Raw genomic sequence first — 27848 nt, 5'->3', positions numbered from 1 at the left:
TGCGGGGTTTCTTGAAGGCATCGGTGGTGGCTTTGATGTAGAGTACAGGACTGCGATGAAACAAGTTGCTGAAGCAATATGTATGGGAATATGAAAAGCAAGCATGTGCAGCTCTCCTCAAGAAAGCTCTTTTCAAACAACCAGCTCTATGGCTTATCCAAATCATCCAACATTTGGTCACGCACGGAAAATTTCACGATGCGCACACAAAGACAGAAAGAGGGTATTTGAGAATCAGATTCATTCTTCTGAATCCCTTCCTGCTAAGCTTATTAGAGATTGGATTCCTGGAAGATAGCCATAATGGATTGGATAAAAAGACTAAAGCTCAAGCTTTGCTCATCATGAGCAAGATGTAGCTATTAATTATTAAAAGGATGAAAATAGAAAGATTTTCAGAGAGAGAGAGAGAGAGAGAGAGAGAGAGAGAGAGAGCCACTTAAAAATTTCCCAGCTCTCTATTTCTTGTAGGTTTGCGATTACCCTGGCAGAATTTTGTCTCTTTGAATCTTTGTAGAATCAGTGTCATGTGGAATTTTTGTTTTTCCAAACAATACATTCTGCTTTTGGCAAAAAAGGAACTAGAGGGTTTCTTGGGATCAATTTTTTTCAAGCCTTGTTTGGTTGTATTAGAATTCAAGCTCATATACTTGTACCAAGCCCTGCTTACAACCCCTTTGGCCTTCTTGATGTGTCTCTATATATTTTCACATATCTCAGCTGATAAGAGGGAGGGAATCAGAGACGATCTGAGGGACCAAAAACCCAACCTGCACCTGTAAAAAGGGGTCTCTAACCTTTTGTTTGATCTTTCAACGGTACATAGCTCATTCTTGGTGATCAAAGCATCATCTCTTGTAGCTGCTCCAAGCCAAAAGCTTCAATGGATTTCCAGCAAATTTTGTGTGTATCCAAGAATAAAAGAATGGCTTTCTGTGCTTCCATAGAAAGACTGCCGAGAACCTCTTCACAACACCACAGTTGCTCATCGTCTCAAGCTGGATTTTAGATGTTGCGATGTGCTTGCCATACATGGGATCCTGGTTTGCTTGCTATACATGGATTCTGATCCAAAGAGCGGATCAACTTTTCTGCGCTCGTTGCTCAATCCAGTCCTTAATGGGTTGATAGTAATCTGCCGACCCTGCGCCAAGATGTCCAATTGCTTCTACATGCCAGCTTGCTGATTTACTAGCTTCATTTCGATACAATCGGCACATGACAACAGAGCGATGCTCACCAAGATTCTTATCTTCTAGGTGGTACTCACAGAGCTCCTTTCCCTGCATCAGAGAAATCATGTGATATTGTTAACAAGAAAATTCAATCAGCCTATAATTTTTGTAGAGTGCTATGGGTGGGCATGTTGTGTGTGTGTTTTGGGGCAGCAGGGACACAGACCGTTTTTTGATCCAAGAGCTGCACAAAGGGGAGGCGTATGTCCTTCAACCGAACTCCTGCATATCCACTCATTGTGAAATACAGCTCTTTCACTTTCATGTTCAGCCTCATCAAGTCAATATGTATTGTATGGGTTCCTTCTCCTTTATCGACATCAATCACATCTCCAGAGTGCCTGATCCCGGCATATTCCAGATGTTGGAAGTCCACCACTTGTATGAACCTGTGAAAAAATACTCTCTCTCTCTCTCTCTCTCTCTCTCTCTCTCTCTCTCTCTCTCTCTCTCTCTCTCTCTAACACACACACACCCCACACAGTTCCAGCTAGTAGCACTTCTAGACTCATTTTCGTATCTCTTTTTTATACCTAGACATGGGATCTGATTCACCAGTTTGTAATGATTCGTCTCATGGGTTGATTTATCATTTCATTTCATCCTCTCTCTCTCTCTCTCTCTCTCTCTCTCTCTCTCTCTCATTGGAAGAGAAGAAGGAATTCTTGAGGAAGAGACCTACTCTCAAGAAGACAGGTATTTTCTTAGGCGATGACCTCACTCTCTCACAACTTGCGCATATGAGAGAAGTAATGCCCGAGATTCAAGCGGCAAGGGAGAAGGGGAAGATGGCCTTTTACAGAGATGGTCGGGTGGTGATTGTAGAGCGGCGCTCTACATGACGGTGCGAGACCTATGGGACCACATTGAGGATGGCGACTTGGAATTGTAATGGGTCTATGAGGTTGGATGTTGGTGCCTTTGAGGACAGTTTCAGAGACAAGGACATTGTTTTCTTTTCAGAGACTCACCAGGCCCCTGGCCAACTGTTGCCACATGTGGTGGGATACAAATGGGAGACAGCCCACAGAACAGTCACGAGATCTGAGCATGGGAGTAGAGGTTCAGGAGGAGTAGCGGTGTTGTTTAGGGAGGAGCTACAGCCACTACTACATATTGTACGGAGAGATGATCAGGCTAGATACATGTGGGTGAGGCTGAGAGCTGACACAGGTCGATTTCTATATATTGCTATATGTTACTTCCCCCCCAGTACGTCAGTATATGCTGTATCCAGAGGGCAGTCGCCTTTCTCAATTCTAGATGATGATATATGGGAGTTTTCTAGGGATGGTGATATCATCCTCCTAGGAGACTTCAATGCTCGAACGGGCAACTGTCAGACAGTCTTCTACGACACCTCAGATGAGATGCTTAGAGAGTTGGATGTGGGTGAGCTGGGGTTTGACAGATGCTCACATGACAGAGAGCAGACTGAGTATGGGAGATACCTCACGGAGATGACGACTACACATGGGCTAGCCATACTTAATGGCTTACAGCGGTTTCCTGGAGCAGCAGGCTTCACATGCTTTCCACACAGACATGGGGCCAGTACAGTGGACTATGTTATGACACAGCCGAGCTTTATTCCTTGTATTCAGGATTTCACAGTGGCAGCCAGACCAGTGGGCGTAGCAGTGGATCATGCTCTCTTGACACTGTCCGTATCTTTTCAGTTTAGTACAGCCCAGAAATCAGGAGGCAGGTCACACACCCGTTATACATTTACACCAGAGACTGACTCGGTTTATACAGAGGCGATCTGGGATCGTCTATGCACAGTTGCTCCAGGCCTCTCAGTAGAGGAGTGCACTACTTTATTGACTGAGACACTACATGATGCAGCATCAGAGGCATACCCACACACTCAACCGGATCGGAGGCGACATTCTGGGAGCATGCCCCAGAATAGTTGGTATGATGAGGAGTGCAGAGAGATGAGAGCCCAGCTTCAGAGGGATCTTCATTTAGGAGTCATCACCTACAGACAGTCGCGGATTGCTTTCTGGCGCCTTGTGCGAAAGAAGAAACGAGCTTACCTGGCCCAGATGGAGCGAGACTTGTATCAGTTGTTCTTGAGTAGAGACTCAAGCGAGGCATGGCGACTCTTCCATGAGCACTCCCCTCCCCCAGTGATTACTTCTCCTGATGTGTGGGGCCAGTATGCGACATCGTTATATACGGTTCCTGGGCAAGATCCCCTTCCAGATCCTACAGAGCCATGTCCACCTACGAGCACCTTCTTTACCATTGAGATGGTAAAGAGAGCCATTGACAGGATGAGGACCAGGAGGGCTTACGATCATGACGGTCTAGTAGCGGAGCACTTTATACATGCTAGGGATATGCTGATGGAGGTTCTTGCAGTGTTGTTCAATCGTGCCATGTGTGAGGGATTACCTGAGACTTGGAGGTTGTCTACTATTGTGCCTATATTCAAGGCAGGTGATCCTACAGAGCCTGGAAATTACCGCACTATTATGGTTGGACACACACTGGCACGATTGTATGCATCCATTATTGAGCAGCAGTTGAGTAACTGGGCAGAGGGTGAGGGTGTACGGGCAAAGGGACAGGCAGGTTTCAGGAGGGGTTTCTCCACTCTTGACCATATTCTGACACTCAGAGCTATCATTGAGGAGGGCAGGTCACATGGGAGACGGATTTATTGTAGCTTTGTGGATTTCCGCAAAGCATTTGACATGGTACCGAGAGCTCGACTGATGCGCAGACTGCAGGAGATGGGGGTGCCCACAGTGTTGATTTGGGGGATTATGGCTTTATACAGATCAGTGATGGGACATGTACGCACCCCAGAGGGGATATCTGACTTAGTTCACTCCACTATCGGGGTGAAACAGGGTTGCCCATTGTCTCCTACTCTATTTGGTATGTATGTTGATGAGGTGTCTGATTACATTGACAGAGAGGGTGATAGAGGTGCCCAACTGGCAGGGACGTGGATCCCATTGTTGTTATATGCTGATGATATTGTCTTGATCTCTGACTCACCAGAGGGTATGCAGCGACAGTTGGATGCATTACACAGTTTTGCAGAGGATAGTGGATTGTCTGTAAACCTTGGTAAAACCAAGGTCATGGTGTTTAACACCACACCGCAGTGGATCAGGAGATCGGCACCGATCTTCACGTATGGTCAAGAGATTGTGGAGTATACAGATGCATACACTTACCTTGGGATAGTCTTCACTGGGCCGAGGTTTTCTTTGGGGAGAGCAGCAAAGACTAGACTAACCAGAGCTTATGCGGCCTTGGGAGGCTTGGAGAGGATGTGTTCGCAGGTTCAGTTCCAGGAACCTCGGACAAAGTTATGGCTCTTTGATACTTTAGTAGCCTCAGCTATGATGTATGGGGTACAGGTATGGGGACCTTCTGTAGGCCAGGATGGTTGGAGACGTATGGAGAGGCCCTTGGTATCTATGATCTCCCGATTGATTAGAGCCAAGGCCTCCGTACCTCACGCGATCATTCGAGCAGAGCTAGCTGCCCCCCCCATGGAGATTGAGGCGCTTACCAGATCAGTGTCCTTTGTGCACAGCCTATGGGATACTACTAGAGACAGATATGCTAGATTGGCCCTTGAGTCTTCCAGACAGTTAGCTCTACAGGGGGACACTTCATGCTGGTATGCACAGATGACTTCATGGTTTCAGACGCATGGCTTCACCATGGACAGGTTGCCCCCTTTCCAGTATTCTCTTCAGGCACCCTCGCTGTCTCTTACACGGGTGGAGATCACTAGACTCATTCGTCAGGACCTGATCCAGCTCGACACCAGGAGGACATGGATAGAGCCGCCTCAGGAGTTGAGCACGAAGATGGCTTTCTATAGAGAGCATCTTCTCCACCTCACAGGAGATGGGTTTGTGATTCGACCCAGCTACATGGACACACATATGTCTCATGGTTTACGTTGTGCCATTGGTCAGATACGCACATCCTCACATCAGCTCGAGATTGAGACTGGTAGATTTAGAGGGATACCAGCAGACAGCAGGATATGCCGATTATGCCAGAGACAGCCAGAGACAGAGTTGCACTACATATGTCATTGCACAGTGTTCTATGAGATACGGGGGCGTTTCCACTGCTTATTCAGAGAGGGTTTTGGTCCTCTATCTAGGGTCATGAGTTATGAGGATCAGAGATGTCTTGGACTATATCTACTTGAGTTACACAGGTATAGAGACACTTTACTGGGGAGAGCTAGAGAGAGGCAGTCCCAGAGACACATTACAGATTTCTTTTCACTAGATATGGGACAGCCAGAGGAGCAGCCACCACTGCAGAGCTCGTCCCACACTCATTCGACCACTACTGGCACTCTCATCGACCGAGCATTGGAGCTACAGAGATACAGACGACCGCGACTGAGGAGAGGAGCTACACAGCATCGACGGAGACTACAACAGAAGATTCGAGCCATACTCTCTCGACATCCAGAGTGCAGATGAGGATGGATCCTCACCATTTCTTCCATCTTTGTTTCACACACTGTTACATCCAGTTTACCGGGTACCTATTGTATCAGCTGCTACACCCACGTAGTTTTAGATTGTAGTAGTAGTAGTAGTATTTTGTTCCACTTCTAGTTCTTTTCTAGTTCTTTTGTACCCAGACATGGTATTAGATTCACTATTTTGTAACTGATTGGTCTCATAGGTCATTTTGGCCTTTTGAAGACGTTAATATAACATTTCATTTCATTTCATTTTCTCTCTGGATGCACCCTCTCTGACTCTTACATAGTCCGAGATCACCGGGCTCATTCGCCAGGACTTGACTCAGCTAGACACCAAGAGGACATGGATACAGCCAGCACAGGAGCTGGGCACGAAGATGGCTTTCTACAGAGAGCATCTCCTCCAGCTTACGGAGGATGGTTTTGTAACAAGGCCCAACTACATGGACACCCACTTGTCTCATGGCATACGATGTGCTATTGGCCAGATACGCACATCCTCACACCAGCTGCGGACCGAGATTGGGAGATACAACGGAGTACCAGCAGAGGCCAGGACATGCCCCCTGTGTGACATCGAGCCTGAGACAGAGTTGCACTACACATGCCACTGCCCCGTCTACTACGAGATACAAGGCCGCTTCCATTGCTTGTTCAGAGAGGGCTTTGGACCATTCTCTAGAGTCATGCGGTACGAGGATCAGAGATGCTTGGGTTTGTTTTTGCTCGAGCTGCGCAGACACAAAGAGAGCCCGATGAGAGGAGAGCCTAGCCAGTCTCAGAGACAGATCACAGACTTCTTTATAGCTGCCACTGGACACCCGGAGGAGTTACTACCACAGTAGAGCTTGTCGCCTCATACGAGAGGCACACTGATCGACCGAGCGACTGAGCTGGGCAGATGCTCACGACTGCGGAGGACTACACAGCATCGACGGAGGTTGCATCAGAGGATTCGGATCACTTTGGCTCGACATGCACGACACCCGGTCAAACTACTGACCATGGAGGAGATTGATGAGATCCGCCAGCGACCGATGTTGGATCTCCTGTGATCTAGCTATCCCAGCTAGCTGTTTAGTTCCTTAGTTCACACCTAGCAGTTCATGATTCCATAGTATTTTATTTTGTCATTTTGCCATCGCTATCATTTTGTTATCTTGTTACTCTGACTTTGTATCAGATCCACCACGTTGTAACTTTCTGGTCTCACAGGTCACTTTGGCCTTTTGAAGACGTTAATATAACATTTCAATTCATTTCATTTCTCTCTCTCTCTCTCTCTCTCTCTCTCTCTCTCTCTCTCTCTCAGCATCGACGGAGACTACAGCAGAGAGTTCGAGCCATACTCTTGACATCTAGAGTGCAGATGAGGATGGATTCTGGTAGTAGTAGTATTTTTGTTCTAGTTCTTTTGTACCCAGACATGATATCAGATTCACTATTCTATAACAGATTGGTCTCATAGGTCATCTTTGCCTTTTGAAGATGTTAATATGCCATCCTTATCTGTACTCAAATTATCAGGTTTTACTTTTTACATAATGTATGGCAAACAAGGAACCGCCATGTGTTCAAAGGAGTTCCTGACATGGCAAGCTTCGCAGAAATTATACAAGAAAGCAGAGTGCTAATATGGACGCTCGGGCGCAAGCAAGACTCGGATGATTGGTCTAGGGTTACCTGTGCCTTGTTGTCAGCGGAATGCTTAGGTAAGGGGAAAATCATGAAACCAGAAGATTAGTGAAGAACATGATAATGAACCTTGTGTATCAAGGGCATGGGGGCAGGTCGTTAGGGGTGGCTCCACAGATAGCTGATGTAAGTTTGGTCTCTGGATGGTGTCATGGCTCGGCACGAGCATGGCAAGTTCTTGTAATTTTTTGAGATGATCAATATAATTCACTCACACTTGTGAGTTTTGCACAATTTTTTTTAAAAAAAATTCCTCTCTCTCTCTCTCTCTCTCTCTCTCTCTCTCTCTCTCACACACACACACACACACACACACGCGCACGCGCGTCACAGACAAATGCCCATCTCAAATATGTTTGTTGTCACCTGCCATCGAAGTCGTACAACAAGCAAGATGCATCTAAATACTTTTGGGAGCCTTCATAACGCCACTTCTCGTTCATGAACACTGTCGAGTCTACGCCCAGGTGAGTGGTCTCACCCTTCAGTAGTATCTTGGATACACCATGTCTGCAAAGCAGATACATAATCAACACAAAATTAGAACAGTTAATCGCATCTGCCTACACGAGTGAAACCTGTGGGAGGTTCCATACTTTTGAATAGCAGTGAAATTGGTGTTGTTTTTGTGGTAACCCTTTCGTAAGGAGCTGAACCAGCTTTGACGTAACCATCCAGTCATGTACTCCTCAGTTGGTGTTTGAAGACCAATGGCCTACACATGAAAAGCGCCCACAGACACACACACATTCAATTGCACATGATATGATTGAAGAACTGAAGTTTAGCTAAATCTAAACACTGGTTGATAGGACCTTGTGATTGCCATAACATTTGAATTCTTACCTTAAAGAATGTAGGCCAGTTATCAACTTTCATTGTCTTCTTTCCAAATTCTTGCATACGCTTCTTCATTGGGAGTGAAGCCATGCCATACAAAGCATCATATGATGCTGCTACCTGCCAATCGTTCAATATTGTCAATAATCTACACACATGAGAATTTAAGGGCAATTAAAGGCCATAATTGAGTTACTTATGGACCTTGGAAAGCGAGACACCCCGTGGTCTTGCAAGTATGTTTATAAACCCACAAAAGAAGATGGCCAAGCGCAAGCTTATTTTGCGCCCATCCCATGATAATGCTAAAAGCTCCTTGTCAACTCCTCTTGCTTTCGGACTTACCTGGAGATTGATTACGAAATGGTTGAAAACAAAGGCACAGAGAGGGCATGAAACACAGACAAAGATTATATGCGAGAACACACATGAAAACTTATGCGAGAACAAGTATATATGTAGCTCACTTCCAAAAATCTCTAAACATTTTTAGATCACTCTTCATGCATCGAAAAACAATGATTTGAAAGAACACAAAGAATGCTTCTAATCTTACTTTCAACTTTTCCACCAAATTAGGATGTGCTTTGCACACCCATATAACTCCTCTGTCAAATAATTCAGAAACCCACGGGCGTATGAAATTTTCCCAGCCTGCTTCTTTGCTTGAGCACACAGTCAGAAGGCTTATGAAGTCACCAAGGCTCGGACACTCCTCTTTACTTCGAGCTTTTTCGGACCTCACAAACTTCAGCACCCATTTCTCTGCCTCCTGGAATGGGAGAAAAAAGTTGGATAAAAATTTGGACAAAAGCAGTCACTTTCATAAACTCAATCCATGAGTGTGCATGTGCATGGCATATACGTGCTAAGTTGAAGAAAAATGCTGACAATGAGTATACCTTCCATAGGCTAAATTTGTCACATAAGGCCAAGAAGAGGCGATGAATTGCACAAAAACCATCGGTGGCACGGTCACTTGCTGAAATCCCCTTACCAGACAAGAGTACAACCATTGTATTCAAAAGCTTGGGCATGAAGCTTAGCACCATCTCAGGCTTGAATGTAAAAGAATTCATGTCAGGACACAATGCACGGGCTGTTCGCATCAATAGCGGAAGTCCCCTCTCGAAGTGTTCTTGATTAATGTACAAAGGTAGAAGAAGATCAAATCTATCATTATTCGGCGTAAATCGAACCTTCTGCTCATCATATGCCGTCTGAGAAAGAAGATCAAAACTTGCCTGAGGCAAAGGACAATGAAGCACATAAAATGTTAGGAACGTTGGCAAGCATCTGAAGTCAAGAACTTCTAGTGAAATCAAACTTTGAGAATTCGCTTACAATTTCTATATAATCCACGCATTTTGTGCGCGGATTGACTGTAAATGCGACAGGGTATCCAAGAACGTCCTTGTCAAATGTTACTTTTGAATGAAAGCATTGCAAGCTGCTTGTAATGTTGCTGCTTTCTAGCATGTAGGCATGCTTCCTGTAAAATAAGAGTTAACCACATGTTTATTTTTGGTAAAAGAAGTGGGGCTCGGTGCCCTTTTGTATTACGTGGTCAAAATTACAGGCCCGACGGCATTACATCAGCCCTTGTATGTAAAATAAGAGTCTTGAATCAACCAAAGAATGCACTCAATACACTCACCAGTCATTTATTGTGGCTGCTTGGAGTGATGTTGCTGGGAAATGACGGTGTAAGAGCTCCTTCCAAACAAAGCCATCCTCGCTCGCTTCTCTCATACCATGGCACTGCAAATCGCAATCATTTATTCCCAATGCCGAGAATGCCTGTGTGTGGGTATATGTGTTGTACGTACATACGTGTGCATGTAGAAGCATGCATATGGGTGTGCGATTATGCATAAACCTCATAGGACTGTCAAGAACTATGTTCAAAAGCATCCACAATGTTGGTGCACCTTAATAGGACTCATGAAGACCAAACACCATTATTTTATGGTTTTGTTTGTATGTGCATGCGACTAGTTGCAAGGATTTCATCACAGTAGAAAATGAACTCACTGTCATGGAAAGTGCGGCGAGGTCACTTGTGGTCAATTTTGAGATGACCAACGACAAAGCTTCCACAGGAAGCAAGCCAAACAAGCCCATAGCTTGAACTTCTGATAGCTCATCCTTGTTGATCTCGGTAGCATGAACGTCAACATTTGTAGTCTCCAATTGATCTGCAGTTTCATCCACATTCCTAGTCCCTGATTGATCTGCAGCTTCATCCGTGGCCTTGCCACATTTTCGTCGCATAGTCCTAGCCCGAATCTTTCTCGCAGCTCTAGAAGCTTTTGCCTTGGCAGATAATGCAGGTTTGGAAACAGATGAGGCACTATCAGAAGCAGATGTTTCTTGACAAGAAGAGGCTTCCCCCAAAGTAGTCTTCGCAATCTTCGGCATTTCCTCCTTAGGAGTTGAATCAAGGGGGTAGCTGATTTTTTCGTTGGAGATTTTAAGGTTGATAGATGCATACAAACAATGTTTTCCTCGTTTAACTGTCTGCCACCCATCCTCTTCATCATCTTGCTGAACAGTTAGATTGCTTTCTGGCAGCACAACCTGGCTTTTCTTGCTACGAATCCTTTTATCCAGCTCAGGAATATCCACAATTGTATGCTGCATATTAGCAACTACAGGGTGAGAAGGCCCCTTTAGAGAAGTGCTCCTGTCTTCATGACTATTTACATTTGTATTTTGTTCGACTTTTAATGGTTTAGAAGATGGTAGAATGGTGGAGCTCTGTTCAACAGACTGCTGAAGACGCGGAGCTTGTTGCTGCCTTTGATCCAACTGTTTCAAGGACTTAAGCACTTGAGAAATGACTGGGCGGGATACCAACAACTTCGTTCTGTTCCTCAGTGCTCCCTCCAGCTCTTCTTGGGTATGAAATGCTGGATATGGGTCAGTCCCCTTGTGTGCACATTCTGAGCATGTGAACACATTTGCAAGGTCTACGGCGTGCTCTTGGCTGATAACCTGAGAGCATACACATGAGAACATTGCACCGTGCCCGATAAGTTAAAAAAAACCACCATATAATGATTATATGCTTTAGGCTGATTCCTTCATAATACCCAGATACATGATAAGGCATGGATCTTAGAGTAGCTGCTAATAAAACCCTTTTACAGATGATATCTTTTGTTCTTACTGCATGTGAGAAGATTAACTGAAAGCTAAGAGTAAAACAACATATCAAAAACCACTCCACCACCACACATGTTTGCCATTCCAGTTCTAGCAATGCTTACTAAAAGGTTTATCGTGTAATCAAATGAACAGAATTTGACAATCACTTCACATCCGCCGGCCACCATTTTGAAGCAGAAAATAAGAGCTCAAAAGGACATCTATGCTGCCTGCACTTACATTGCCGTGGTGATATTGCAGATCCTCCCGTAATACAAACGTTTGAAGTTGCAAAAGAATGCTTTGTGCAGAATAAGCAGCGCTCCATCCTTTAAAACCAGGAATGCAATCCCACAAGGATAATTTCCATTGTCCTGGAGATCCAGCTGGATAGATGTTGGGATGTGGGAGGGGAGTGCCAATGTAGAGCTCCGGCCCCTCATTCGGATAGTGTGGTGGGAACAGAAGCTTGACATGGAAGGTGCCTCCTGAGAGTTGATTGCTGTCATCCTCTGCTCTAACATTGACATGCCACTCAAAGATGTTCTCTTCCAAGGGCCTTCCCACCACATTTGGAAGAGGGTTGTTTAGAACCTGTACTAGGATAGTACGTAATCAGACGATGCATAGAAACGTAGCATCCTTATCCTTATACATTTATAAAGTAGACAAAAAAGATGACACTCTCTCTCTCGCGCGCGCGCTCGTGTGTACATAAACCATAGGTCTGTAATACGTAGACATGTATGTATGCATGTACAGACATGCCGTATGCTGATTTATCCAGACAATACATTCACAAACACATACATTTATGCAGACATCAAAGACCTTTTGGGCGCTCTCTCTCTCTCTCTCTCTCTCTCTCTCTCTCTCTCACACACACACACACACACACACACACACACACACACACACACACCTCTCATCATCTTACGCTTGCATGGCTTTAGCTGTGAAATCACACACACACGGGCACGCGTGAGAAAGGGTACCTCTTGAAGATCTCTGAGAAGACGGCTCTGAGAGTAGGCTTGGATTGTGGTAGCAGCCATGTCGATGTCGTCGAGGGAGGGGCAGCGAGTATGAAAGGTCGCTTAATATAGAGAAGGGAGGGGGAGGCCTAGGGCCGTGGACTTGGAGAGCACTCCACGGCACATAACAGGGTGGCGCTTGACTGCAAGTCTTTTCTCTTTTTATGCAAATGTTTCTTTTAATTTTAAGTCCTCTCATAATGTCACTTTCCAAGCAAAGAACCCATAGGCCTACCTCAACCTCAACCTTAACATAGCTAACTGTGCTGCGCTGTTTTCAGTTTGGGAGGGCATATTCAAGAGCTGAGCGCAAGGACTATTGGGGATAATTAGTCTTTCTTGTTCTTGGTGGGCATTGCTACAAAACCTACTAGGCAAATTGACATCAAGCATCTAGCATCGAAGTAAACAAAGTACAAAGCGCATTGACAAATCTTTAAAAAAAAAATGTGTGTATGATGATTAGTTGTCTGTAAAATGGTCCAACTTTATGGCATTGACGAACTTTTTAAAAAGAATTGCATGTATATTTATTACTCTAAATCAAGCTTAGTCAAATTTCTCTTATTTCTCATAGAACAACCTGAGAGAGAGAGAGAGAGAGAGAGAGAGAGAGAGAGAGAGAGAGAGAGAGAGTACTATGTGTTGTCACAATCAGAGGGAGCAAAGAGTCTTGGTTGGCGATCACAGAACCTAGTGCAAAACATATTTGAAAAGAAAAACGCTGGGATAAAAGGTTGTCCTCATATCACATAACGATTATGCAAAGGAGAACGTTGGGTTGCAATATATAAGATGCATTGCCAAACAAGGACATATGTAGATTCACATCAACAACTTAGGAATAAAGCAAACATGTACAGAGTGCATTGAGTACTTTAATACATAACTTGAATTGCCAAACTATGAGAAAAGAAGTACTGTCTATTTGATATATAGATTCAAATTGAGCATGCACCACGGAGGAAAACATGTGGCTAAACTAAACTTAAGGAAGCATTGACAAACTCAAAAAGTACAAAAAGAATCAACATACTAAAAACTGAACTGCACTATCAACCTAATAATCGTGTATGGGTGTCGTCCAATTGTGCAAGCTAGAGGACAATGTTTGAATCAAGCTACATAAAAGCAGTGTGAATACTTAAACATTTTTTCTTACAGGTAGGCACAAAGTGAAAATGCTAAATACCTAGTGCACGTCTCTCCAAAAATTATAAGAAACAAAAGCTATGCCTTGCCCTGTAGGATTTATGTGTTGTGCAAAGGCATGGAGAATTGTATACAGATAACAGACCTTACAGTGTTGTCGAGCTCGAATCGTGATTGTGTAGTCAAAACCTCCAATGTTGTGAATATATGTCCTTTCTGGTCACACATAAAATAGCAAGTGTTACGGGACCCTGGAAAGCGGCCTGTAAATTGGACTTAGGGGCCGTGCGCGTTCGCCGATCCTTCACCTGAATACAAGTTAGCCGACTTCACAACAAGTTGAGCAAGAATTTCAAAGGGATGCGCGAGACAAGATTTGGAGAAACAAGCCCGTGATGGGCGCTTTGTATTGATTCAAAAAGTTGATTACAAAAAGGGACGGAGGCCCCTCCGGCGCCTCTGTAGACTGGGTTCACCTAACTCCAACCTAATATGGGTAGATGGTTTTATGGCACGTTGTTGCCATGAAGCATCTTATAAATTGCAAAGTTTCCATGTCTCAATCATTAACAACTGTCTTCTTACTTGTTGTCGAGGAGGTGATGGGTGTCAGTTCATAAGCTCCAACGCAATAACTACAGTAGAATGGCTCAATTAATAGGGGGCAATCAAGCAAGTTGCTGGTAGGATTGGGTTGAGTAATATGTTGGGGTACATATGTAAGGGCAAAGACTGATGCAAAACATTGGCAAGGTTGGGTTAAGTAAGCTGTCATAGTAGTGGAAGAGGAGCAATGAATCCAAAGCTTCCTTGCTATAGCCATGTTGGGCATATCCTATAATCAATGCATTCCAAGAGATGGCATTTTATATAGAAACCTCATCAAGATTCTGCTCTCCTATTTCTAGCATGCGATCTTCCCAAGGACTCTTTGGGATGGAATCAAGCATGTTCCTTTGCTATTGCTCCTCTCTTTGGTGTGCAAACTTTAGATGGAGTACTCACGAAGCTTGGAGTGCATCCCTCATAGCAAACTCACCCATAGGAGCCAAATGGTGAGAGAGGTCACTACAATCAACATTTTCTCACATCAAGAAATAAGCTTTGAAAGTTCAAACTAGACATATCTGGTATCAAGACTAGAGACATATTCATTATCAAGGATTCAACGTCGATAGCTAGAAGTCCTCGATTACTACCTCTAGCATGCCTTTAATCTATCTCAATTGGTGTTCCCTCTGTCGATCAAGACATCCGATGTTGACTTCTGGCTCTGTGCATAATGAACTCTATTGAGACTTTGTTAGGACACTTGATGTTGGCTTTTGACGTTGTGTAGACCTTTGAAACGAGGGGCAAGTACTCTTGCATCCTCATGTAGAGGCAATTGAATGATAGGTTGAAATGTAGATAGCTTTTGGATCCGTATGTGCTTCTTGAAGGCACCACTTTGAGCTCGTACGTACCCTTGGCTATCTCAATTTATGGAGTTCCTTGCATAGGCATGATGCACCAAGGCTGCACTTTAGTTTAAGGACTAAAACTCTTCCAACCACAAGTGTTGCAATAAGTATGTAGGTGATGAAGATGTTGAAGTTCCACAGACGTGGGAGATGAAGTCCTCAAACTTCAAAGTACTGCAATATACAACACATGAAGATGCCCACGTAGGTGATGAAATTGTGGCTCCTCACTACCGATTTTGACTTTTGGCTCTATGCAGACCTTCAAAATGAGAGATCAGATCACCACACCAAAATAAAAAAGCAAATGACATGCAAACATTGAGACATGCAAAATTTGGAGGCTAAATTATAAAGGCAGCGGGCTGAACCAAAACAGGAGAGTTTTTTTAGCTACAACGACTCAAAGCTATTGATCATTAAAAGAAGGTCCTTTTCATTAAGACAAGAATTTCACAATGCTAGAACGAACAATAAGATTAATCTTGTAAGTTAACAAGGGACAATAGAAGATTTCTCTTCTATTTATGGTGTTCGAGCAGGGGTAACAAGAAGCATACGTGTAGGGGTAAGGGGAAGCATCTGTGCAAGGGTACTAGCAGGTGTTGGGCAAGAGTATACCAAATTAGGAAAGTTCAAGGGAATAGGAGTTTAGGACAGTTGGCTTGCCAATATATTTTCAGGCGGTGCTATTTCAAAACCTTAAATTTCAAATCTTGAATGTAATTTTTAAGCACCTAAATGTTTCAAACCTGATTTTGATATTCTTGAATATGAGATCAAAGTTCTAGATATACAAATTATTGAAGAGAAGGAGTTAGTTCAAGAAGGAGATATTCTTCAAAGCAAGAGAGATGGAGTGAAAAAGATGACATTAGGAAAAATATGGACTCTCCTAGGGCCCTTTTGATTAGGGAAGGGTTAGTGGAGGACCAATGAGAGGGCTCTTGGGATATCACCTATAGCCTAAGGAGAGATAGGGGGGCAGCCTATTTGTCCCCCTCTTCAATGCTTGATTCCTAGAGAGAAAGGGGAGATGGAATGGGGGGGGGGTAAAAAGTGGGAAAGAGGTGTTATAAAGCCTAGAGAGGGACCCTTGACAAAAAGGGACCCCAAAAGAAAAATTGCGCAGGTCAAAAAACCCTAAAAATTTGAAAAGTCTCAAAAATGACCATTTCCCCTCCAAAATTGCTCAAAACATAACCAAACATCAAAAAGTACCTTTTTCTCTCCAAATTCCCTCTCTCTCTCTCTCTCTCTCTCTCTCTCTCTCTCTCACACACACACACACACACACACACACACACACACACACACACACACACAATCTTCTCTCCCCTGCCCCCTCCCCTCCCCTCCCCTCCCCTCACTCTCTGTGTGCAGTCAACCCCACCATAGCCAAAAGCTCACTCTCCATCTTCTCTAGCTCTCCCTCCCCTCCCCCCTCCATTCTCTCTGTGCTGTGCAGCCCGCCATAGCCCAAAGCTCATCACTATCCTCCTCTTCAGCTGTCCCCCTTCCCTCTCCTCACTCTCTCTACAGTCAACCCCACCATAGTCAAATGCTCATTCTCCATCCTCTCTAGCTCTCCCTCCCCTCACCCCTCCATTCTCCACAATGCAGCCCACCATAGCCCAAAGCTCATCACTATCCCACCATAGCCAAAAGCTCACTCTCCATCCTCTCTATCTCTCCCTTTCTCCCCTTCATTCTCTCTGTACTGTGTATACCTCACTATCCTTCTCTCCAACCCTCACCCCCCTCCCCCTTCCCAATCTCTCTCTGCTGTGTGGCCACCCGACCTCTTCCCAAGAATGTCCACCCATACCACGCGTAGACGGCCCAAGTTTGAGATACAAAAGGTCATACTGCACAACACAAAGAGCTCGAAGGTGGAATGGATCCCACAGGTATTTAGCAAGGCTCATGGGTCTACATGCAACCATTCAGTGTTGTTCCTCATGGAGTACAATGTCGAGGCATACTGGAACGCCATTGGAAGTGAAGACTGATGGCTTTCAAAAAAAAATCTGGAATGGTGGCCATCACTCAACATGTGTATAGTGTAGCTGAGATCCACTTGCAAAGAGATTCAAACCAATTTGCACCTCATTGTAAGTCTAATGCTAAGTCATCTTATGGATATGTCCTCTTTAATTTGCATGTGTTCATATTTTTTGACAACGGTATTTGTGAACGTATTTTTAAATCCAGCTTACTTGCAAAGCAACCGCTTGAATGCCTCTTGGGTACCTTTATGGTTGTGCATGCTATAGATAAGAACTAATCTATATAACTCAACAATGTATATTAATTTAAACTATAGTAGCTAACACCATATTTGTCGTATTACAGGATGTTATTGCAGTGGATGCTTGGGCTCAACTTGGTTTGGTGTCAAGTGGAAAGTGTGACTTCTCCAATCAGAAGATCATTCTAACAGTCTTTGTTTGGTGTGTATACTTGTGGATATGGAGGTCCATGGAGTTATCAATGATGAGACAAGCCTTGCTAAGAGCATAGCAATTGCCTCAGTCTATATTCCATTCAATGTATTTGATCCAGAACATAACATCCCAAGCTATTATTGTAGCCAAGCTACAAACTTTGTAATGAAACTACTTGAATAGAAAGCACTCTTGTTTCATTACATTTTTGTCCACTCTAGTTAATCTTCAACTATATGATGTTGTGCTTGTGATAAATTTTTGTTTCATCTAATCTTGTATGGGTATTGTTCTTCCTACCAAATTTTTGGTGCTCATAAGTGAATTGATCAAGTAAATTGATTTTTTGGTAGCAAGTACAGCTTTGCAATGTGCCTGCATGTAGATCTAGTAAGCCATCTAATCTCAAAAGTCAGGTTTGATTCATTTTCTATTGTATGAGCACTTAAAGTTTATCTCAAAATGGTGGCAAGCTTTAAATTCTTAGAAGAATCCGATACTCAAGACTAATCTAAGCAAGATAGAGCAATCATATTTCCTTGTGTTGCAGGCATAGACATGAGCCTCCTTTGGCATTGAACAAACATTTAGTTCATGAGCACTCAGATTTTATCTCAATATATTTGTCAGGCTTCAAATTTTTGAAAGAATACACTCAAACCTAATCCAAGAAAGATAGAGTAATCATATTCCCTCATGTTTGCAAGCACACACATGAATCCCCTCTTGGCATTGTGCAAACACTTCGTTCTACCTTTGCCATCAATCATGCAATGGCATGCTATTATGTTGTATTTGATATGAATTTGTGTAAGTTCAACCATAAGCTTGTGTTCTTTGAAATCCCCAAGGAACACAGACTATCAAATCAAAATAAAGAAAAGAGAGCGAACAAACAAGATAGAGATAGGGGATATATATATATATATATATATATATATATATATATATATATATATATATATATATATATATATATATATATATATATATATATATATATATATATATATATATATATATATATATATATATATATATATATATTGTACATAGATAGATGGAGGATAAATAGACAGACAGACAAATAGATATAGATAAATACGTTAATAGATAGATAAATAGATGGATAGATAATTTGATAGATAGATACATAAGTAGATAGATAGATACACATGCAGATAAAAAAACACAAAGATAGATAACTAGGGATAGAGAGAGAGAGAGAGAGAGAGAGAGAGAGAGAGAGAGAGAGAGAGACCCTTTTGGAACTCAAGGGCATTGCCCCTTTATTGAGGATACACTCTTATGATGGATAAATGACATGATACATGGATCAAACCCTAGACAAGTTATTCCTTGGATTGCTTGCTAATTGAGTATGCATCATGCATACTTTGAGCCATCTGTAGCAGAGAATGAGTAGAGAATGCATCATGCACATGGTGAGCGATCTATAGCCATTTGTAGTAGAGGATGAGTTTGCTTTTTCTAGATATATCATATGAGCTATTGTTTTGTAAAATGCTTCTTTGGATGGATGTTCATGGTTATCTTGTAGGCCCAAGGCCACCATGCCCAAAACTAAGCAAGCACAAAGAGCGGGAGGCAAGGCAGAGGGTGCATAGGCCTTGGGAGGCCCAAAGAAAGCCTGCCACAAGGGAGCGCATTTGGGCCTTCCATAGACCTATGGAAGGCCCAAATGTGCTCCCTTGTGCTTTCTTTGGGCCTCCCAAGGCCCATGCACCCCTGCCCCACAAGGGAGCGCATTTTGGCCTTCCATAGACCTATGGAAGGCCCAAATGCGCTCCCTTGTGGGCAGGATTTCTTTGGGCCTCCCAAGGCCTATGCATCCCTTGCCTTGCCTTCTATCTGTGCGCCAGCTTGCTTTGGCATGGTTGACATGGTCGTACAGGATGTTCAAACTTCACTCAACCATGCAATAATAGCTATCTCATACCATGGCACGTTGCAAGCCCCCCTTTGATTTTCAGGATAGTGTCCCATAGTGTGTATGCTCTAGTTTTGGTCTCGAAAGAAAAAGGGGGTGCTTTGCTTGGTTGTACAAGACACTTTTTAGTGTCACAAAGGCCTACTAGTGAAACAGAGCTGCCCAGATACAGAGAGAGATAATTGATTCTTAAAGAAGCTACCCATAAAGCAGCCAATATTCTATTAGTACAAAACGTTACTCTATAAGTTTATGCAAAAAATAATTGATCATACATGGCTAGCTAGCTGAAAGCAAAGAGATATTGGGGGGGGGAAGAGAGAGAGAGAGAGAGAGAGAGAGAGAGAGAGAGAGAGAGAGAGAGAGATAATAAAGGTTTTCTAAACCCATCCCATGCCTCTTTTCCATCCAATGCATGAATAGGCACCCTTGCCTCCTCTCCTAAACTAACCAACTAGCCCCTACCTTTGAAGCATTGGTTGATATAGTTTTGCAGCCTCAGAAATGCTACCATGATGCAATTACATGGCCCATCTTGATGTAAGCTTATGAGTGATGGGTAATCCTCCCCACTAGAATAATTCTCAACATTGGTTCAACACTTTCTATTTCAGTTATGAACCCCTAGTATTCACCAAGAATTTACCGTATTCATGCGACACACTTGTATAAGCATCAAACCCCTCAGTAAGAATCAAATCTTCAAAGAAATTGCTACATGGAAAATAATTTGCAAGATCAAAGATTTCATATATTAAATCCATAGCTCTTGTTGTTACAAAACCATGTTTATTGTAGACCACCTCAAACATGATTTTATGAGATTACAAAGGAAAAGCTATGTTGATAGCTTTGGGCATTATGGATACATGATCGGCATGTATAGAGTACAGATCTAAATTCTTCAAATGTTGCTTCAAATACACTCAGGTTTGAAACCAGTGCCCTTGTGCATGTAAAGTAACATCACCACTGCTTGACATACTTGACCTTCCTATGCTTGGGATCCATCTCTGTCTCATGGCTATGGAGTTTCCACTTGTGGTGCAGGGGCACCCTTCCGTGTCCTTCCAACTAGAAAGTTTGTGATGTGACTCCACCTTACATGAAAAAGAACTATTCTGTTCCATAGCTTGCAAGAAGTTGGGTATGCTAGAGTCTTTTCCATAGCTTGTAAAAGTTGGGTATTAGTGTTGTGGGATGCAATAGAGGCAAAGGTGGATGTGAAGACAACTACATTAGCTTGTAATCAGGGTGGGCTTGGTTGATAGGGTAAGTTGAGTGGGAGGGAAGGGGTAGGGTCAGGGGAGGGGACGTTGACATTGAAATGGAAGATTGAGGAGGTAGATGAAGAGGTAGTTGCTGTAGATCTTGGTATTTTTGAGGGAGGAAAGTGAACAATGGAAGAGGGTACATGGATAGAAAGAAGAGAGGAGAGGAATGTGACAGTGAGAGGAAGGGTTTAGCAGGTAGATGAAGAGGCAGATCCAGGAGTGTGTGATAATGAGAGGGAGAGTTTAGCAGGTAGATGGAAAGGGAGATGCAAAATTCTGTAAGAGTGAGAAGGAGGATTTAGCATTTAGATGAAGAGGGAGATGCAGCAGGTCCTGGCTATGGTGGGCAAGGCTACTTTCAGGAAGGGGAGTGAGAGAGAAAGGGATTTTGGAGGCAAAAAATGATGTTTTGATATTAGAATAGGTTTGGGGTCACTTTTTGGGGGGAAATGACTACTTTTGAAAATTTCAATAAATTTCAAATTTTTAGGGTTTATTTTTGGCCGAGCCTTTAGAAAAAAATGAAAGGTGGGGTTCTCTTTTTTTACAAGGGTCTCTCTCCCTCTTTATGACACCCGCTAAAAAGCTAGAGAGAGAAGGTAGCCTCCTAGTCACTACTTACCCCACCGTTTCTAGGCTTGAAGGTTAGAAAATGACCTACCAAAATAGCCCCCATCATTTCCTTTGTCTCCCTTAATCACAACATACTTTCTTAAAATTAGGGATTTTTACAAGGCCCATGGAGAGTCCATATTTTTCCTAATGATGGAGGAAGAAGAAGGAAGCAGGAGCATCTCATGAGCCAAAGGATCCCTACTGTGACCGGTCTACCAGCCTAACCAGCATTCTAGCCTTTTCTCCCCTGGTACTTCCCCATATTAAATGATCAGGTTAACATGAGAAAATAATCTAGGAGAATTAGATATTAGTTATTATGTCAGGAATCCAAGTGGGGGCGAGCTAGAGAAGTCACCAATATCCCATACAAATTTGTATAACAACATTGGACATCAATCTTGAAGAGGTTTAAATTTTGGGAGACGTTATTGTTGAAGATGATGAAACAGGAAACAGAAGGAAGATAGCAACTCAGAGTAGGAAGAAGATGGAGAAGGAGAAGACACAGAGCTTGCATACGAGATCTCTGTAGTCTATATCTCTGTATTAGAATAATAGAGTATATACAAACTTAGAGCTACAAAGCTTATATGAGACCCTAAGAGATAAGGTGTCCTTTCACACCAGATGTCCAAGGGGAAAAACCCAGTGGGAGAAAAGTGCCCCTGGTGAAGCGCGTATACACACTAACACTACTACATGTCTACAAATCCCCCCTATAGTGATAGTGTGAATCCGTACAAGGTAGCAGATCATCATGTGTATGAGAGTAAGCCCAAATCTTTTCGAAAAGCTTCAAACTTTTCTCATGATAACATCTTCGTAAATAGATCTGCAATGTTATCCTGTGTAGGACAGTAAGTTAGTGTGATCTCCCCTGCATGTAGCCTTTCCCTGACATAGTGGTAGTGAACCTCTATGTGCTTTGTTCTTGCATGAAATACTGGATTCCTTGCAACTGCCATAGCACTTTGACTGTGAGTGAAAATGGTAGTGGGTGCTTGTTGACACTCACAAAGATCTGCCAATAACCTGCACATCCATACACAATCAACTGTTGCCGTGAAAGCTGCCCTGTACTCAGCTTCACAAGTTGATGTAGCCACTGTGGGTTGCTTCTTGCTTAGCCAATATATACATGCATTTCCCAAGAAAAAACAATTCCCACTTGTGGAATGTCGTGTGTCAAAATCACCAGCACAATCTGAATCGCTGTAAGCAAGAAGCTGCATAGAACTGTGCTTTCCATACACATCCCCCCTTGGAAAGAACATGGAAAGATTAGGGGTACCTGAAAGGTAACGAAGTATGCGCTTCACAGCCTGCCAATGATGCATACTTGGGCTGTGCATAAATCTGCTTGCTTGTGAAACCCCAAATTGAATGTCTGGACGAGTGTTGCCTGCCAAATATATCAAGCAACCAACCGCTACTGCATAAGTATGTACGTCAAAAGGTTCTCCAGCATCGTGCATGCTCAACTTTGATCCAGTTTCTATGGGTGTAGAGATTGGTTTACAATTTTGCATACCAAACTTGTCCAAAATTTTATGCAAATATTTTGCCTGCAACATGTATATGCCATCCTCTGATTGCACAAACTGAATACCCAAGTAATAATGTAGCAAACCAAGATCAGACATCTCAAAGGTTTTTCTCAAAGCATCTTTAAACGCTTCAATTTCATCTGCAGTATTGCCTGTAAGAAGCATATCATCCACATAAAGTGTTAGCATAATGAGAACTCTATCTCTGTTTTTGACATACAAAGTACTTTCTGTGAACTATTTTGAAATCCCTGTCCAATCAAAAAAGTATGTATCTTCTCATACCATGCTCTTGGAGCCTTTTTGAGACCATACAAAGCTTTACGCAATCTACATACCTTTTGCTCTTGACCTTTTACAACAAAACCACTTGATTGACTTACATAAACTTCTTCCTGCAAATCACCATTCAAAAAAGCAGTTTTGATATCCAACTGATGCACTTTCCAACCATGATGAGCAGCAATTGCAACTAGTGATCTAAGTGTGGACGCACGAGAAGTAGGAGAAAAGGTTTCATCATAATCAATGCCTTTCTGTTGCGCATAGCCTTTTGCCACAAGCCTTGCTTTGTACCTGTCAACAGTACCATCTTGTTTCCTTTTTACCTTAAAAACCCACTTTGTACCAATAGGCTTTTTACCTGTAGGTAAGTCCACTAGGTCCCATGTATGATTCTTATGAATAGAATCAATTTCTTGCTGCATAGCATCTTTCCACTGAACACACTCTAAAGCTTGTTCAAATGAATCAGGCTCATCTCCATCACAAAGAGTGCTAAAGCAAGCCAAATCTACTTGCTCTCTGCCAAAAGTGGTACAAGCACGTGTTTTTCGTGGCAACGGTGCATCCAACTTGCTATCCTGCAAAGTTTTTTGAACCCATTTAGGCAAGGTTCTTTCTTCCCTGAGAACTTCTTGCTCTTCACGCACAATTTTCTCTACATCATGAGGTGTCACATGCTGATCAAAAGATTGATCAAGATTATCAACCTATTGTGATTCTTGATTCTCCACAAAAGAAGGAAGCAAACCTTCAAATACATCATGTGTCTGCATATGAGGTACATCAAAAGCAACCATAGGCTGAGCAGTAGTTTCTGCAAAAATTACATCATGACTTTCAAAAATCTTGTTTGTAGCAGGATTGTAAAGTCTATAACCTTTACTTCCACTACTGTACCCCACAAATATACATTTGATTGCCTTATCATCAAGCTTCCCACGTAACTGCTGAGGGATGTGAGCATAAGCAAGACAACCAAAAACACGAAGATAACTGACTGAAGGTTTTCTGTCATACCAAGCTTCATATGGAGTAATGGTCTTCAAGGCACGAGTAGGACACCTGTTCAAAACATGTGCTGCACAAGCAACTGCCTCCATCCATAGCTTATGAGGCAAACTCTTAGCCTTGAGCATACATCTAGCCGTCTCCATTAAAGACCTGTTCTTCCTTTCTGCAACACCATTCTGTTGTGGTGTGTATGGCATAGTGCATTGGTGTTTAATGCCTTTCTTTCCCAAAAAATCCTTAAATGCACCTAATATGTATTCACCTCCTCGATCGGTACGAAGAGTCTGTACTTTGCAACCTGTTTCATTTTCAACCATGGTGACATAATGTTGAAAAATTGCAAACACATCTGACTTTGCTTTGAGTGGATACACCCAACAAAACCTGGAAAAGTCATCAATGAAGGTCACAAAATAAAGGCTGTTTCCCATAGATGGCGTCCTCATAGGACCACATACATCACTGTGTACAAGCTGCAACTTTCGTGTCCCTCTAACTGAACCATCCTGCGAAAATGCAAATCTGTGCATCTTTCCAAGAACGCAACCTTCACATACATGTCTTGGTGGCATCTCCAATAAAGACAAATCATGCACCATATTATGACGTTGTAAAGTCATCAAACTGCCATAACCAACATGCCCAAATCTAGCATGCCACAACTCAGCATCCTGCATGGCCCGAGTCTTTGTTTCTGCAATACACCTGAATCTGCTTTTCATAACGATCTAGCACAAATAGTCCATTTTCCAGCGTACCTGTAGTGATAAGAGAATAACCATTCTCTCGATCTCGACAACACATCTGTCATCCTAAAAAATGACCCGAAGACCATTTTTTGCAAGAGAGGATACATACAACAAATTCTTCTTGATCCCTGGAACATATAAGACATCTGGCAAGCATAAATCTGAACCATCTGAAATGGTAATCAAAATCTTACCAACGCCTTTGATTGGATAAGAACCATTATTTGCACATGTCACCTTCTTTGCACATGTCACCTTCTTTCCTGCTGGAGCTGCATCCAATGTACAAAACAAATCCTTCCTTGAAGTAATATGCCTGGATGCACCACTATCAAAGTACCAAATCATTTGTGTCATGTCAACAATATAAGCATAAAAATCTGAACATACTAAGAAAGCATAAGAATCCTGCACAAAGTTTGGAGACTCTTCTTTAGCTATAGAAGAATCACCAGAAGCTGAAACAACCAAACTTGACTCTTTCTTCTTTTCTTTAGCAATTCGCTTTTACACTCACTAATGTAGTCACCAGGTTTCTTGCAGTAGTGACATTTACCTTTCTTCTTGGACTTGTCGGAATCACCTTTAGACTTCTCTGAAGACTTTCCTGCACCAGACTTGGAGTGTTGAGCACTCTCTTTACCCTTGTTTTTGTTATGTACAACAAGAGCATGATCCATACCATCCACCTGTAAAGACTTGTTCTTACGTGATTGATCCTCCTGCAATAGCAAAGCCACTAACTCTTCAAAACGAAGAGGCTCAGGATTAACTCGCAAAGACAGAGTCAAAGAAGTCTGAAAAGTCAAATAAGATGGTGGTAGTGAATTGAGTGTTTTGGAAACCAAGTCCTTCTCTGAATCACTTCATCAATGCTAAGCAATTGCTCTTTAAGATCCCTGATTTTTGTAAGATGCTCGACGATATCGTCACCTTCGTCCATCTGTATTTTGTCAAGTTGTTTCTTCAAAAACTCTATTCTGGCAGCGTTTCTTCCTCCAAACATAGCTTGCAGAGTGTTCCAAGAATCCTCAGAAGTTCTGCAAGATCTGATATGTGGTGTGATTGTCCTCTTTATGGTTAAGGCAATCACAGCCATAGCTTGTGCATCTTTAGTATCCCATTTCTTTTGCTCTGGAGTGACTTGTGAGGGTCCTGCACCAACAGCTGCACCACGACCAGGCGTTGCAGGTGCAATGCTACCTGGACGAACTTCATCTCCAGATACATAATCCCACAATCCTTTACCAACCAAAACATTTTTGGCCATAAAAGACCAAAGAGAATAGTTGGTACCATCCAATTTGTCTTCGGATGTAAACGCACCAAAAATCTCTTTCTCCGTAGATTGAGCCATACTGTGGATGCACACAAGAGAGCAAAAGAACCTCCAAGATATTCACAAATCTCCTCTCCAATGCAAGCAAAACTCTACACAAAATCTCAACACAAAGCTAAGACAAGCTGCTTCCCAAAAGAACTGTTTACCTGAAGAAAATCTGTCAAAAAGCACACCCTCTTGATCTAAACGCTTCTGAAAAGTAACTTCTGCTACGCTACTCAGAACAAAATTCTGAGGGCTTGAACGGCTTCAAAAGGGGGGTAAAACCCCAGGTCACCTACTGAGAATACTTTCGAAACGTCGAGGATGCTCCCATGAGCAAATTTTTTGAAAACTGCCTGAAAACTGCGATTGCGCGCGCGGACGCGAAAACGCAAGTAGAGGCTCTAGAAATTACCTTGCTCTGATACCAATTGTTGAAGATGATGAAACAAGAAACAGAAGGAAGATAGCAACTCAGAGTAGGAAGAAGATGGAGAAGGAGAAGACACAGAGCTTGTGTACGAGATCTCTATAGTCTATCTCTCTGTATTAGAATAATAGAGTATATACAAACTCAGAGCTGCAAAGCTTATATGAGACCCTAAGAGATAAGGTGTCCTTTCACACCAGATGTCTAGGGGGAAAAACCCAGTGGGAGAAAAGTGCCCCTGGTGAAGCGCGTATACACACTAACACTACTGCATGTCTATAGTTATAATACAGTGTATTGAAGTCAAAGAGATGAAGATAGATGACAAGATAATGTGTGTTGATGATGAGGATGAATCAATTTTTGATGTATCTTAATGAGGAGTATCCCACAAGTGACAGTCTGAAAGGTGTTTGTGTTAACAAAGAAGTGTTTTTTGGAGTCTTGAAGACTGAAATCAATTTTTAAGAGTGGATATGAGCTACTCAAGTTTTGAAGACAAGGATCTTGAATTTCAAGTCCCTAAATTGAAAGTTTTGATATCGAAGGTCCAAGTTCCACAATGCAAGTCCACAGTGTTTGGGTGATTTTGGTAGGGTGAGGTAACTCACTGTGGCAATTACAAGGAGCCGAAAAAACAGCTATCACCGCATAGGCAATAGGCAACTTTTGCTTCTTTTGGACAAGCACATCATGCATTTGGTTCTTCCAAAGCTGAAAATTAGTGCCATCAAACTTCTTTATGTCATAAATGTCAACGTCTTTGCTAGTAGATATGGTGACAAAACTACAAAAAGATTATGGGAAAATTTCAGTAGAGTCTCCTTTGTATTTGGGATTATGTCAACCAAAATACGAGACAAAATGACCAAGTATGTTACTCACAAAGCAAAAGAGGGAAATGCCTCTCAAAAGTACACTGTATAGAGACCAAATGAGGCGCATAAACTATCAACCTGACCATAGGCCACCAACTCGGCATCAAAAGCATCTATACCACTCTATACATGTCTTATGGCGAGGCCTCGTAAGGGATGCTCCAGCTACCTGTATCACCGAAGGTATCTCCATAGTTGAGAATACCCCATCTCAATGAAAACCTCACGCTATCGAACCTCAATAACGTAGGTTATGTAGCAAAACGTATAGCCAAGTCT

At 42.7% G+C, this 27848-nt stretch overlaps 1 protein-coding gene across 1 annotated transcript; it reads right to left on the bottom strand.

Moving 5' to 3' along the window:
* Nucleotides 1-439: 439 nt before the first annotated feature.
* Nucleotides 440-12557, bottom strand: LOC147441523 (uncharacterized). Its single transcript, XM_086483136.1, has 13 exons — nt 12402-12557; nt 11647-12000; nt 10291-11253; nt 9914-10017; nt 9601-9748; nt 9159-9500; nt 8813-9028; nt 8461-8601; nt 8263-8376; nt 8013-8131; nt 7783-7926; nt 1402-1624; nt 440-1283 (listed from the first exon to the last, which is right to left on the bottom strand). The coding sequence occupies exons 1-13, from the start codon at nt 12459-12461 to the stop codon at nt 1083-1085; spliced, it is 3129 nt and encodes a 1042-aa protein (XP_086339262.1). The 5' UTR covers nt 12462-12557; the 3' UTR covers nt 440-1082.
* Between the last annotated feature and the right edge of the window lie 15291 nt (nt 12558-27848).

This window comes from Adiantum capillus-veneris, chromosome 15 (assembly GCF_014529385.1).
Source record: "Adiantum capillus-veneris isolate H3 chromosome 15, ASM1452938v2, whole genome shotgun sequence".
Taxonomy (NCBI): Eukaryota; Viridiplantae; Streptophyta; class Polypodiopsida; order Polypodiales; family Pteridaceae; genus Adiantum; species Adiantum capillus-veneris.
This window is presented reverse-complemented; position numbering and strand designations above follow the sequence as displayed.

What these genes read in the sequence shown, in the direction of transcription:
- LOC147441523 (XM_086483136.1), bottom strand. Translation starts at nt 12,461, where the DNA reads ATGGCTGCTACCACAATCCAAGCCTACTCTCAGAGCCGTCTTCTCAGA. An exon ending in ATTTGGTGGAAAAGTTGAAA is followed by an intron (nt 8,602 to 8,812) that starts GTAAGATTAGAA and finishes ATCAATCTCCAG; the next exon opens with GTAAGTCCGAAAGCAAGAGG. An exon ending in AATTTCACTGCTATTCAAAA is followed by an intron (nt 7,927 to 8,012) that starts GTATGGAACCTC and finishes TCTGCTTTGCAG; the next exon opens with ACATGGTGTATCCAAGATAC.